General features: G+C 45.9%; 1 protein-coding gene across 4 annotated transcripts in view; it reads right to left on the reverse strand.

Moving 5' to 3' along the window:
* Positions 1 to 11,698: 11,698 nt before the first annotated feature.
* The window catches only part of DLG5 (discs large MAGUK scaffold protein 5), a 98,816-nt gene continuing 96,233 nt past the window's right edge, over positions 11,699 to 14,281 (reverse strand). For all 4 annotated transcript variants that reach the window (XM_044420277.1, XM_044420276.1, XM_044420278.1 and 1 more), the window contains one exon: positions 11,699 to 13,409. In XM_044420277.1, the coding sequence (XP_044276212.1) occupies positions 13,306 to 13,409 (104 nt within the window). In that variant the 3' untranslated portion in view covers positions 11,699 to 13,305. The remainder of the gene's footprint in view (positions 13,410 to 14,281) is intronic.

Here is a 14,281-nt window from a genome sequence, read left to right on the forward strand (position 1 = left end):
AGCAATTTTTATGCCATCGATATAAATTCCTTTTTACACACTGGAAGAGAGAAAGAGAGGGAGAGGGAGAAGCAGAGAGATGGCAAAGTAATTGTACTGAGTGCTAGCAAATTCTCACTAAACACTTTCAGGGCACCATCCAAAGTCTTCTGCCTCAGGCGCAGAGGTTTTCAAATCCGGAAGCTGATGTGCATACAGAGCCTGGAGCAGAGTTCAGCAACGGGAATCTTGCCCGGTCCCCATGCCTCATGCCCTGCTTTGTCCCTAGACGGTGGGGACAGAAGGGCATGGATCAGCTGGCATGGATCTGAGCCACCACCCAGCTTCTTCTCTCCTGCCCGGCACGCCCTTTTTACTTCTCACCAAGGCCCGTTAGCAGCGTTGAAGGGGCAGCCAGCAGCTCTTTCCCTGCTGGATGTGCAGGGGCCAAGCTTGGCCTTTGCAGTTCCCGCTGCAAGAGCTTGGGGACTCAGGAGAGCCCTGTGTTGCCAGCAACAGCATCAGGAGGCCAAAGAATTGCAGCCTGACTTGGTTTGACTAGCCAATTCGGTGCAGTTCACTCTTCCAAAACTCTGTTCCCTTTGTTTGGGGAAGGTATTTGGATTTCTCTTTTTAATTCTACAAAGCATGGGGTGGGGAGGGACCAAGGTAGCATAAAGCACATAAAGTCACCGATATGCAGTTAGCAAAATTAAACCAGCCAAGTTAGCTCAGTTCCCCACCATCAACAGCAATGCAAATTCTTTAGAGTGCTGTCCTACCATTCCCACTTACGAGGCAAATTTCCTTGGCTGAGGACCTGGAAGGGTGCTTCCAGATGGAAGCAGCTCAGCACGAAAGAGCAAAAGGCACTGTGCCTTTTCTTCCTTTGCACAAGTTGCTAGAGAACAAAATTGGTGGCACTCCCGTCCCACCTGTGGGCTTCCCACAGGCAGCTGGTGGGCCGCCCTGTGAACAAAATGCTGGAGTAGATGGAGCCTTGGCCCAGTTCTTAGGGGCTGCCTCACATCATTGACTGCATTCACAAACGAACACATCTTGCATGGCCCTGAGCTGGGGAAGGGAACCTCCACGTTCAAGCGCGGGGCAGATGGCTAATGCTGCAGTGGAAGGCATCCACAGCTGGCATCTCTGATTAAAAGGATGGCAGCTATCCGGGAGACGAGGAAGACCTCCTCTGCCCGAGAGGAAAAGCTGCCTGCTGGGGGAGTTGTAAGGCGTCTGGCAGAAGCCGCCATGTGCTTACAGCCCTTCTCAAAATAGACGTTTCTAGCGTCTTCCCCACAACACACGCTCTTAACAGCGGTGGTGATAATTAGGTGCAGCACAAGCCGCTGCAAGGTGAGCTGCTTACTGTAACCATGGCTAAAAATACCATAAAGGAGGAATTTTGAAGAGGCAACCTTGGCTGACTCTGCACTGACATTTGTAATGGATCTCGTAGAACTTCTTTCTCACCTCCCCTGAAAAGAAGAAAAGCAAACATGTACAAACAGAGTGGCAATTTCTCAAGTGTAAAAATAGCAAAACATGCCAATTGTGGGGGTTCTCCTTCTAAGGTCCATCTTGTTTATCTGGCATTTTTCATGTGTTAGCTTCTCCTTTTTGTTGCCGTCCGAAGGAAGCAGATCCTTTGGAAGAATTTGGGATTTACACGGGTGGAACAACCTCAGGTGTGGTTTTTGGCTCCTGGAAGGAGCCTGAAATGGGGGGGGGGTGTCCCACCCCAGTTGCTTCTGGCAGGAGGAGGTGGTGCCATGTAAAGGCCAGAAAATAGATAGGAACCGTCTCCTTGGGTTTTGGGTCTAGGCTGCTCGGCTAACGTCACATGGCACAGAACCTTCTGCTCAGGATCTGGAGTCACCAACATGGGTGTCCACAGCTCCAGTGCCCCCTACGGACACTTCTCTAGGCATCTGCCAGGCTCCTGGGTCTCTTTGTTAATTTTATTCCTCATTTTGTAATTCACTAGGGGGATAGTATGCTGCAAACCAAGGGCTACCCTCTAGCCCCACCTTTTTGAGGAGCGGCTTCATGTTTTGGAGTTAGACCACACCATCTGCTTTGTACTTAGAGTTGTGGATGAGCTACCTTTGCTATAGTCTTAGCAGTTTGATTTCCGGGAAATGCATACTTGTGACTAGCAATGCCCTCCATGGTAGCTTCTTTATAAGCAACAAGTGCACCACCCCATGGCAGCCATTTTGTGAGGATGCCCACGGTCTTCTCACAGAATTCCGAAGGTGCCCCAAAATGGCCACCTTTGTCTAGAGAGTTATCCTGCAAGCAAAACAGTGGACACATTCACCACCAGCAGGAACGTCTATCCTGGCTTAGAACACAGAAATTCGCACTTAGGTTACCTATTAAAAAGTACACATGCCTTTTCCTTCCAGTCTTGACTCAGCCTAGTACAAGAGGTGCTGAAAACAAACCCCCTTGGAGCAGAATAGAAATCATTACCTAATCTGCTAAGCATGGCACTCTACCAGTGTTTGGATGCCTAAATGTGGGGTAACCTTAAACCTAATTCAGACACAGAATCCTAGAACAGTAGAGCTGGAAGAGACCAGTGAGGCCCTAAGAACCCCTTTGCTAGGATCTTTCTTCTCATTTACAAGGAAAAAGGGTAGCCGGAAAACAGGTGGAAATTCTGAGTACATACCTGGAAGCTGAAGGCCTCTTTCTACAAGGAAATGCTCGTGTTGGTTGATTTTCCTTCAAACGTGCTCCGATCGTATGCCCTAAAGCTAATTTATGCTTTCTAACTAACAAACTGCTTTTGCACCTTCCACTCAGAGATCAGTCTCTTGCTTTTAATATAACTTATGCAAAGTGACGGTTCTATAAAATGTTGTGCATTTGTAATTTATTTTGTTTCTTAAAATGTTCTCTGTCACCCTGTCATGTGCAACACATCCATGCAGTGTGCAAGCTTAAAACCATACTATAGACATATAAATGTACAAAGCAACTAAAATATGCTATAAAAGTACCTATAAATCCCATTCTTTGCTCCCACACAAGCAGCTAACCCTTTTTGTGCTTCTTCATCCCGGAATATTCTGCCATCGTTGCTGCTTATGGATGCTGTTCTGTCCTGACCACCTGCGAGCTGGGTGGTCTACAAGACAACCCCAGCCGGCATGTTCACTCTTGGTGAATGCAGCTCCATCGGTCTCCCCAGAGAAATGGCATTTGCCCCACAGCTCTTGAAGATGGTGCACAGGGACCCCCTTGCAGTCAGGAGAGGACAACATGAGGTTCACAAGCAGATCTCAGATACTTGCCCTCCTCAGAAGGTTCCTGCTGAGAAGACTGGAAAAACAAGTGTCCAAACAGGAAAGAGGCGAGCTTCTGGAATTCCCTGTTTAGAAATAAATGAAATAGGACTGAGGTTAAGAGTTTGAGGTCCAAGAAAATTCAAACAAGCTGTTAATGTGTGCATAAAACCCATACTGTTTATGTGAATGTCCATTATCTCAAATACAGCAGGTCAACATGAAGCCAGAATTGGGCTGTTTTGAAGCTGAAGTTCCTAAAAGGAAAGAGAGGGAGAAAGAGAGGGAGAGTGCTAAAGTCCATTAATCCTTATATGGCAAAAGGCTGCAGCAGAGATCTTCAAAGTCCTCATATGCCATGATTAAAGTATGCAGAAAGTTCCTAAGATCACAACACCAACTGGCTGGGTGTCAATTTTACCCTCATGAAGGTATGACTGTAAAAGGAAAAGGTCTGCTGATGAAGTCTGCTCTCACATGATTCGTTTTTCATTGCAGATGCTCCAGAGAAGAGCTCTGTTGTGGAAGTCCATAGGCATTATGAGGACTAGCCTGCTGTTGTCTGAATTTTGGGTAATAGCACATTCTACCCACATACAGAGAGATCGTGGGTTCCAATTCCATTCTCCTCCCAGCCGAGGGAGAGCAGATTCTGTAGCTAAGGAAATGGGGTGCTGGAGGATGAATGCCACCAAAAGAACCCAGCTGGACTGGGTGGTACATCCATCTAATGGCTAAATTCCAATCCTTCATTTTGCTCCCATCAGCTGCCAGCCAGTTACTTCTGGGAAGTTCATTCATCAAGGCATGAAGGCAACAAAGTCCTCCCCAGTTGTTTGTTTCTAACCGCTGTTTCTAACCGCTGATATTCAGTGGCCCAAACTACTCCTGGACATGGACTTTCCATTTAGTGACCATTCTTACAAATTATACTTCTCCATTAAAAGGTTCAGGCATTTCACTCAAAGGGTTCGCTTGCTTCTGTTGCCAGGACTTGGGAACTATTCCCAGTTGTAACACAAGACAGGCAGTTATTTAATAGCTACAGAAAGGGATGGGGGAAGTTCTCTCGCTGTTTAGTTTGAGGATGGGTGATGCTGAATTAGTGGGTGTGGGTGTGGAGAAGGAGAACTCCTATTCCATCTTTGGTGCTGGAATATTGAAAAATTCATATAGTCAAAGCTATGGTTTTCCCAGTTGTAATGTATGTCTGTGAGAGCAGGGCCATAAGGAAGGCAGAGGATGAGGTGGCTGGATGGAGTCCCTGGGGCAGTGGGTATGGGCTTGGGTGGACTCTGGGGATGGTGGAGGACAGGAGAGCCTGGAGGAATGTTGTCCATGGGGTTGTGATGGGTCGGGCACGACTTAGCAACTGAACAATGTTGTAGTTGCAAAATGAGCTCAGATTCTGGAGCGGCACAGAGCTTTTGACTTCTCAGGAGTTTCAAGAAAAGAATTGCCAGCAAAGATAGTCAAAGACTAACTGGTGATGCCATGAAATAAGCAGAGCCAAGGAATAAAGTACTTTATCTACACCATGTTTGTTCCTCACTCAATCTTTGAACAAAGAAGCACAGCTCAAAATCGGGGTAGAAGTGACCTCTGCAGTTGCCCTTTGAAACCTGGAGACAAGGTCCCCAGCCCTTTTAGGCTGGTGGACTGGTGGGCACACTCACAAAATGGCTACCATGGAGAAGGAACTCATTCATGAAATGGATGCCAGGGTGGGCACAACCGGTCACAAAACATTCTTTTCCCAAAAGCCAAACTGCTAAGAGGTAACAAATAATAACAATGAACGAAGGATAAGGCAAAGGTGGGGTCTGATCTCCAAAGCAAGAAGCCCCTCTCTGGAAGCCAAACAGAACAGGTGCTGGAGAGCTCTGCTCTGCCTCCAAGCATGGCACCGTCAAAATGCATTCGTCAAATTCTGGAGGAGCCAAAAAGGACACGGGAGGAGCAGGGAGTCTTGCAGGCGCAAGAAATGTGTCCGCAAGTACACCGATGCCCACACGACCTCGCTGGATGTGCCAGCCCTAAATCGCTGGAGCATCTTTGAATTTTAGCTTGGTGCTTCCCACCAGCCCAGGGGTGTCCAGCGCCACTGCTGTTCAAGGGGCAAGAGGCCATTTCAGCCGCCACTGAGCCCACCCCCCCAATGTGAGAAGCCGACATGGTGCAAGCACCCCGCTGATTCCTCTTCCACCGAAGGGCGATTCCTGCTGCTCCCAGCTTCACGGCCAAGTGCTTCTACTCCTTAAAGGCTCTGATTAATTTTTTTAAAGTCATTACTGGCCGCAGTGCAAGCAAATCCATAACGGTGAAGCAGAACACAGTGGCAGCTCAAGGCTACGAGATGGCAAGTGGCTGTAATTTGGAACCCAGTTGCTGCAGCTGCATCCCATCTGACTTCTTCTCAGTGACACTCCAGTTATTAAAGTTCAGTCTTATGTGTGTTGCGACATTCCTCCAATGGCTGCCTGCTTCTAATTAAAGGAGATGTGAGCACAACCAGAACCCAGCCGAAGCTGCTTCCCGCTTTATCTTTTAATTCTGCTCCTAATGCCTTTCTCCTTGCACATGAATAGCAGCTCATTAATTTTCCACCCAAATGTGATGCACTCACTTCCTGAATGCATTTAGTGATGCTTCACAGCCTCTGTACCTAATTGCTATCATTAGAAAAGCTTACTGCACCGCAACATACAGCAGCTTCTGCCACTTCAATGGGAGGTTGCTTTGTATTATCATGCGGTGTCTTCCCGGTGCCTCTTCGTGAACAGCTTTATTGCTAGAACTTCTTGCAAGCCGAATAATGGTTCACTCCTTTGGTGCATCCTGGCACAAGGGGTGCTGCCGTAGTAGCAGAATAAGCCGGGCCCCAGGAAGGCTTCTTTCTGTGAAATTCCTCTATTCCAGTCTCATTGGCATCCTTCCTGCGATAATCCATTCCCTTTCCCAACACTGGGGCACAGTCTTCACCAGTACAAGCCATTCTCATGTCCTCTGTCGGGATGTTTGTTTGCCACACTGGCGCATTTCCAGCACCACAAGTCTAGTTTTGCTTTGGACACTGGCTTCGTCGCCATCCTCACCACGGGGACTTTCACATTCCCTGCTACTGTGTCCTGTTTTAAACTCCTGCAAGAGTCCAACGTGATGAGAACATAAGAAATCCGGGCTGGATCAGAGCAAAGGTCCATCTATTCCGGGGTGTTGGTGGGATATAAATAATTGCAGGAATGGATGATTTAGTGGGAGGCCTTGCTTTTGGTGCAGGTGGGGGGGGGGTGCCCATAGGGGGCAAGCAATGCAGCCCCTTACACACACCAGCCTCTTTGGCCGTCCTTCCAACTGCGATCACGGGGTGGCGATCTAGCTCTCCCATGACAAGGTCAGTTAGAAAAGGAGAAGGGTAGTGGGAGAGAGAGAAATGGTGCTTTCACTGGGAGCAGCAGCTGGGGCGTGTCTGCGCAGGACAATGAACAGGGAGCGCAAGGAAGGGTAACTAAAGGGGCTGGCATGGAAGGCCGCCATATCCATACCAGCGCTCTCTTTTCTGGCTCCCACAAAGGATTCCTACTACGCCATCCGGCGGAGCAATGGGAACTTGCACCTGGGTTCTCCGCCGGCCTTCAGCGGAGTGTCTCCTGTTGCATCGGACGAACCAACAGGGGACACCTCAAAATGGGCCTCGTGCCTTGGGATGTGCTGCGTGATTAGGGTGGTCTTGATGGACAATGGCAGCCAACCTGAGCCCAGTGGACCCAGGGGCATGGAGGCCCCAAGGGGGCAAGGAAAAGGCCAAGCAGCACCAGAATTATTGCTGGGAAGGTGAGAATCAGCAGAAGACATGAGCTGATAATGCCCTGCCAGACATCTCTGAAGAACAGCAGGATGGGAGGCGATGGCTGTTTGCCCTGATGGCACAGGCTGGGTAGGGGGTTAACTGATGCAGGTAAGATTTTTGTGTTTTCACATACAAGGAATTTTATTTGTTTGTTTGAAGTTTTTATATGCCGTTGAATATTAAAAGTCTCTGGACAGCTTACAAAACAAAGCAAAACAAAACAAAAAGAAAACATTTGGCAGCTCTCAACCCCATTCCCAGCCACCCTCACCCCAAAATTGTATATAATAGATTGCCTATTTGTATTTTACTATCCCAAGAAAGGGCAATGAAGAATCTGTTACAAGATTTTTAATTTGCCCAAAGAGCTTCTAGTAATTAAGGGAAAAAAGTATTCTGCAATAAATACAGAAGTAAATTGTCACGTATTGTCATGGCAGATTTTCAGTTGGTTAGAGAGAGAAAAAAAGAAAGACCGATCTATTTTCTTCCTTTGTTCAGGCACTTGATACTCAAACCATGCCTGCCTCCATGGCTGAGGATGCTGTAAAATTAACGGGATGCATGTTGAATGACCATGTGCTTATTCATTGGATTTTTACCGTGCCTCTTATGATGCATGAAATCCTATCTTCAGAAATGCGGCTTATTATTGTCTCTATCTTCATTGAGCATTCCAGTGTCTGCCTAAACTGCATAAATTATATAAAGAGTCAACAGCAAAGAACACAGATATAGCAAATCTGCATGGAAAAGTTTTGTACATAACAATTAGCCTTGGATCAGAGAGATGTGTCATCTGCATAAAAATAATTAAAGATAAAAAATAGGTACAAGAAAGAAAGAAGAAAAATCTGACAGGTATGTATGAACTGATCAAATTAAGCCAGTATGAAACTATTTCCAGAAATAATTTCCTTCCTTCCTTCCTTCCTTTTCATTATTTACTTACCTCTTTTCTATACTGCCCAATATCCAAGTTCTCTGGGGAGTTCACAACCGTTCCTAAAAACAAAATATTCAAATAAACGAATCTTATCAAAATGCAAATATTTTAGAACAGGAAACAAAGAACAGCTAAACCAATGTCTAAGGAAGGGCAGCCCTGGGATGGGTACTTCCTTCAGTCCAAGTTTATTTTAAAAACCTTGCGATGAAGAGCCATCGTAACCTGGTGCTGAAAAGATGACAAGCTTGAGGCCAGCTGGACCTCGGTGGAAGGCCGTCCCATAGAAGAGAAACCTTCCCTCTTGCTGCAGCCCTCTGAGGCCCCCCACACTTCACCCTCAATTGGAACTGTGAGGAAGGCCACGTTTGTTAGCAAAGAGCCTGAGCAGACCGCGGTTGAGAGGGGGCACCACAAGTCTTATGGTCCCAAGCTGTGTAAGTTTGCACAGGCTAAAATCAGCACCTTGCGCTGGCTTAGTGGCAAACAGAGAGCCAATGCAAGGAAGCCAGAACTGGTCTGATATGTTCAGACCTAGGGGGTCCCAGCTGTTGATCTGGCTGCTGATTTTGCATAAGCTGCAGCTTCTGAACAGTCTCCAAGGGCAGCCCCATGTCAAGTGCACTGCAGTAGTTTAAATCCTTAAATCCAATTTAAGGATTACGAGAGCATATATTTATTTATTTATATTGCTATTTATATCCTGCCTTTTTCCTACAAAGGGCTCAAGGCAGCTTACATCATCTCTCCTCCTCCATCTTATCCCCACAACAACAACTCTGTGAGGTAGGTTGGGCTGAGAGTCTGTGACTGGCCCAAAGTCACCCAGTTGGCTCCATGGCTGAGCGGGGACTAGAACCCAGATCCTCTGAGTTCCAGTCCCATGCTTTTAACCACTACACCACACTGGCTCTCTATATTAGTGAAAAAAGGTTGTCCTTGTCCAGAAAGTGTTTCTGCAAGTCCACAAGGCCAGAATCATGTTCAAAAAATGATTGGAGATTCTTAAAAAGCTACATTATGCTACTTCCAGGCTTGTTATGGGATCACATCATACCCAAAGTTCTGCTTTAAATGGCTGATTATTCAACTCAGACAATATTTTATTAATAATATAGTGGCTTATTTTATTTGCTGCCTTTTACTGTTGCAGCTGCAGCTGAATGTATTATTGCATTCTGTATCACATTAGGATTTTTATCACATTTGGTATTCTGCACTGGTATCATAAGGTGAAGGTCAGTGTAAAAAATGTTTAATAAAATAATAAATAAAAGGAACATAAATTGCATGGTGTGCATTCGTAAAGGGACTGTTTATAGGAAGTGGATTTACAGGGATGCAAAGGCAGGAATTGCCAAAAAGGAGAATTTTCTATTTAACTGTTTTTCTTTAAGTGAGGAATAAAATACAGTTTTTGAAAATATAGAATAGCAAGGTGGAAGTGTTCACATGGCAGGCAACTGATGGCGATGGAAGGCAGTAAAAAAATCAATCATCAAATACATCGGACGTACTGGGTCAGCCCCCCATAACGTATCTTTTTAACATTCTATAATCAAATTCAAATCGATTTATAAAAATTTAAAGACATCTTTAAATCTAAGCCAAGTCCCGTTTCTCCAGCCATGGCCAGCAACCCTTCTTGCATGTGAAGTGCAGCAGCCGAAACAAAGATGGGAGGAGGGGGGGGGGGGGGGTGCTGCTTGCGCGGTGCTCAACCTGTGGCAAAGGTGGTGTCCGTGCTGGAATGCTTGGACTCAGGGCTGGATCCAAGCAGACCTGAGCCCAGGCAGCTGAGCCCACAGGATCCGATGGATTCCCATTCCCAAAATGGATCCCTCACATATCCCTATTCACTGTGCAGTGCTCCTCTCTCGGGAAAAGCAGGTCTGTCTTCAAAATTGTATTGCTTCGGCAGTTATACGTGGCCTATAAATATATGAATTGATTAATTAAAGCCTTGGCTTTAAAGAGGGTTTAAGCCAAGCATGGAGCTCAAACCAGCTCCTTAGAGCACTCTGGTTTGCTTCTGGGCACAAGAGAGCTCTGGCTATTGGGCAGTTGAAAAAATAAGTAAGCTGTTGGAAGAACTCGAGTGGCCGAGTGGCTCCACAACCACGTCTTGCCTGTGGGTTGCCTGCCATGGCACCAGAACGGAGTAGGTGAGCATGGCTTCCCGTCTGATTCCGTGAGCTCCGCTTGTGTTCCAGGCCCGGGTCAAGTCCCGTTACCTGCCAAGTCTACTTGCATCAACCAGGCAAGTCTCCCCATAATTACTGGAGGAAGGGCTGACTCCTCAGATGCTGGATACAGGCTATGATGCCAGCCTGACTTGCCTGGGCCAAGATCCATATGGGTAAGTTCGTGAGGGGTTGCCCTGATGTTGCAATTTTAAGATTTCTCATAAGTCCGGAAAATGCTTCTGCTGCCCCACTGCATATTGGCATGAGAGAAGGTCGCGAATCATCCCCTTTCCAAGCTGTTTGTCTCCCAGGGTCTTAGTCTGGACTATGTTATAAGCCTCTGTGTTTGCCTAGTTCAGGCTGAAGCACTATTTTGGGTGGTCTCCGTTGCCTGTGCCGTTCCTGCCCACACAGACTCTGATCCCACTCCACACATCTAATCTCAAGTGTCACTAAGACAAAACGCAAAGCCGCTCGGAGTTCATCTGCACAGTCTCTCTTGCCTGGTTTGCTCTAACACTGCTCCTGCTCAGCTCTGGCAAATCTCACAAGGCCCGGACAACCGGCATATAGGTAAAACACTCTGCTAAAAATATCCTCAACCGCTAGGTCTACAATTCAGCCTGTTTTCTTTGCCTATTGTGGCTTTTATTTGATCATTCAAGTCGTGGAACCTGCTTTTCCCTCTTGTTGGTACCCAAGACAGCTTATGTGGCCCTCCTCCTCCTGGCTTTACTGTCACAACAACCCTGCAAGGTAGGTTGGGCTGAGAGCATGACTATGCACTCCCAACTCTGGAGTCCCCCTCCACACTGGCTTTCACTGGCTCGGTTGCCCCCCTCCCCCCCCCAGCTTTATCTCTGCACTTGGGTAAAACGTCTGTCTCTCTTCTGTGCCATGCAAGTTTATTCCTGCTTTCTCGCATGGTTTTCCAGATGTGTTGGGCTGATGGGGGCTGTGGAATTTCGGAGCACCAAAACTTCCCCTCCATGCTCCTGAAGATGAGGGCCAAACTCCGATTCCCAGTTTCCTGGACTTGCAGGGACTTTTCAGCAGAAAACAGCTTCCCAGGGATGCTCAGAAATGGGTTGCCCCATCACACAAGCCTGGTTAGCATCTTTTGTAACAGTGGCTGTCAAAACTTAAGTGGAACTTAACTCTGATTTTTCTTCTATAGTCCTAATATTTCTTGAACTATTTTTTATTAAGGATAAAGCATTGTATCAATGAAATATGATTTGGAGCATTCCTTTTGCCCCCCAGAAGGGCACAAATATTCTTTGTGCCAAACAACTATTCCAGATATCCTAGAATTGTTTGGATTATGAATTTATCCTGCAACTCTTTGCTTTTGGTCATTTTATCTGGTTGACAGCAATAAACTGAACAACGAAGTTGGCACAGGCCAACCACAACACTTCCATACAAAGTCAAGTTATACAAATTGACCTTTATTTAACACCATACTCAGTTTCTTTAACTTTTTTTGCTTTAATACAAAGTGACTTTTTAGTACAGAAAATTAATGTTGCAACAGTACCAGTTTGTCTCAATTGTACCGCTGAAGTCCAACTTGGCCTCCCTCTTTAAAAAATATATATAACTGCTGTCCTTCAACTTATAAACAGTATTTCACCTAAGAATTTATCAATAGTCTTTCTACATTTTTTTCTTCTCTTTCCCGTATTTTGAGCTATAAAATATTATCTGCAAAACAGAGGTTAAAATGTCCAACCAAATTTTGTCTTTGAGCAACTGTGCAAGAAGAATCCCTTTTTTAATTAATGGAAATAAAAAGGAAAAAAACTAAAAACCGAAGGGCAAAAACAAAAGAAAACATCATTCTACATAATGAAATGTTAGGAAAGGAAATCACAAAGGCTATTTAAGGATACTTTAACAATAAAGTTACAGTACCTACAAAACATGACATGCATTCTTTTTTACAAAGGAAAAATAAAAATATACAGTTGGAAAACAAAGTCGGAAGTGCAAAAAAGAAACAGACAATGGAATTTGGTACAGTCAAGAAATACAAATTGTAACAAAACGAAAAAATGAAACAATGCACACACACCCCATTTGTCGACAGTGGCAAAACGTACAGTTACAGGATCACACTAGAATTGTCAAATCCCTACAGACTATACTTCTAATTAAATAAAAATCCTTATGGCCGTTACACTCCAAAGAACAAAGCTTGAATATGCAAGACTCCAATTACAGACTATTTACACGTGATAAAATAAGAAGGTCCAGACCCAGCTCTCAACCCTTCCGATTTACTGTTCAACAGACACACAGCAACCCAAAATTATTATTTTGGAATATACAATGCGCACAGTTTGATCGGATACATCCTGACATTTAAATATTAAATTCATGCATAAAGGAAGCCAATAACTTTTAACAGACAAAGAGTTCATGAAATACAAACAGTGGCCTGAGCCATGCGTCGGAGGTGTGCGTCTTCCTCCAGGATTCACTCTCAAGAGGAGTACCGATGAGAAAACCCATTCACAATTCACGCGCCTAATCCAGAAGTGAAATGGCTGCTATGGAAAGGCAGATCCACGCACCTCCGTGTACAAGTCATCCTCACTCATGCGCAGAAACTCCACTCTGTCGCATGTGGCTGTTGTGAATTGGAAGCAGAGGAGAAAGACGCAGGGGAAGGGGAAACCTGAACAGCTCGTTTGTAAAAAAAGGAAAAGAAAAGCCAAAACCAGAAGAAGATTCAAGTAAACACGAACCACCAAATAGCAGGGGAGGTTTTGTAAACGTATGCTAAAGGGCTTCTTTCTCTCTCTTGCAGCATCACAGAGTCTTCATATGAAAAAGCAAGTTCTGTATCTGTCCGTTTGCACAGAAACAATGTGGAAGGGTTCTGCCAACGAAGCAATCACCATCTTCCAGGCACGCTGCTCATGAGGAACTCTGATTTGTACTCACCACTCCGGCAACGATAAATGGACCCAAATCCCCCATCAACTGTCCACTTACAATCTGTTGAAGAAGGTTCAGTCATTTCACAGCACGTAGCTATAGAGGGCCAGCTGGAATCCACAGGACTTTGTTTTGCTCTTGGTCGACGGTCGTCATGATCTGAGTGCAAATGATGGAAAGAGGGCCTCCCTGGACCACTCCTGCAAAAAGGAGCATTGCAGGCCAGTTCAGTTTCAGAAGAACATGCAATATGAGCAAGCGCCAGGAAATCACATCGTCCCAAAATAAGGAGAAGGCAGAGGCAAAAGTGCGACCCTTCCCATTTGGAAAGCCCATTTCACTGGTCTCCTACCCCTTCTCTAAGGAGCCCAGGGTGCCGTTCACTGCCACCCCACCTCTTTGGCCTAACCGCAACGGGGGTGCTTGCATGGCACGTACACTGGTGCCCGATTTTTCTCATTATACCCACTCGATGATGCTTATGAAAAGGGCACTCAGAAGTGTTTCCCGGCAAGCATCCATTTGGATCTTGCAAAGTAGTCCAGGGCATGGACTGAACTAGGCTTTGGCTTTGGGTTTTGCTTTGGGCCAGGATAAGGCAGGGATGCCCATCTGTGTGGAGCAGCAGCTGTGTGCTTCTTAAGTTGCCCTAGGCACATGGATTCGATGTACCAATTCTTGGCATAGCTGAGGGAGCATCTGAAGACATGCATAATGGAATCCTGATGTGTTCCATCGACCAAGGAATCCTGTGCCGAGACTCCCTATTCCCTGTTCATGCATGAAAAGAGGGCCCACAAAGGCTGAAAACCGCACTTTCTAGGCAGTCTTGGGATCGCTGCAGCAAAACTGCCCCACACTACATTCTGTTTTCTATAAGGTTTTCCCTTGATCGTGTGTGCTTGGTCCTCCAGTGAAGGACCATAATCTGAAGACAGATTCACCCCCTGAGGTCCCGACAGGACACAGGGAAAGAGGCAGGCGTCTTGATTTTGATAAATTCTTCTTAGAAAGAGACAGGCAGCCAGAAAGACAAACAGAAGGACACACACAGAGCGACATTTGATGCGCA

The sequence above is a fragment of the Varanus komodoensis genome, unplaced genomic scaffold (assembly GCF_004798865.1).
Source record: "Varanus komodoensis strain SLA01 unplaced genomic scaffold, ASM479886v1 scaffold11, whole genome shotgun sequence".
NCBI classification, from domain to species: domain Eukaryota; kingdom Metazoa; phylum Chordata; class Lepidosauria; order Squamata; family Varanidae; genus Varanus; species Varanus komodoensis.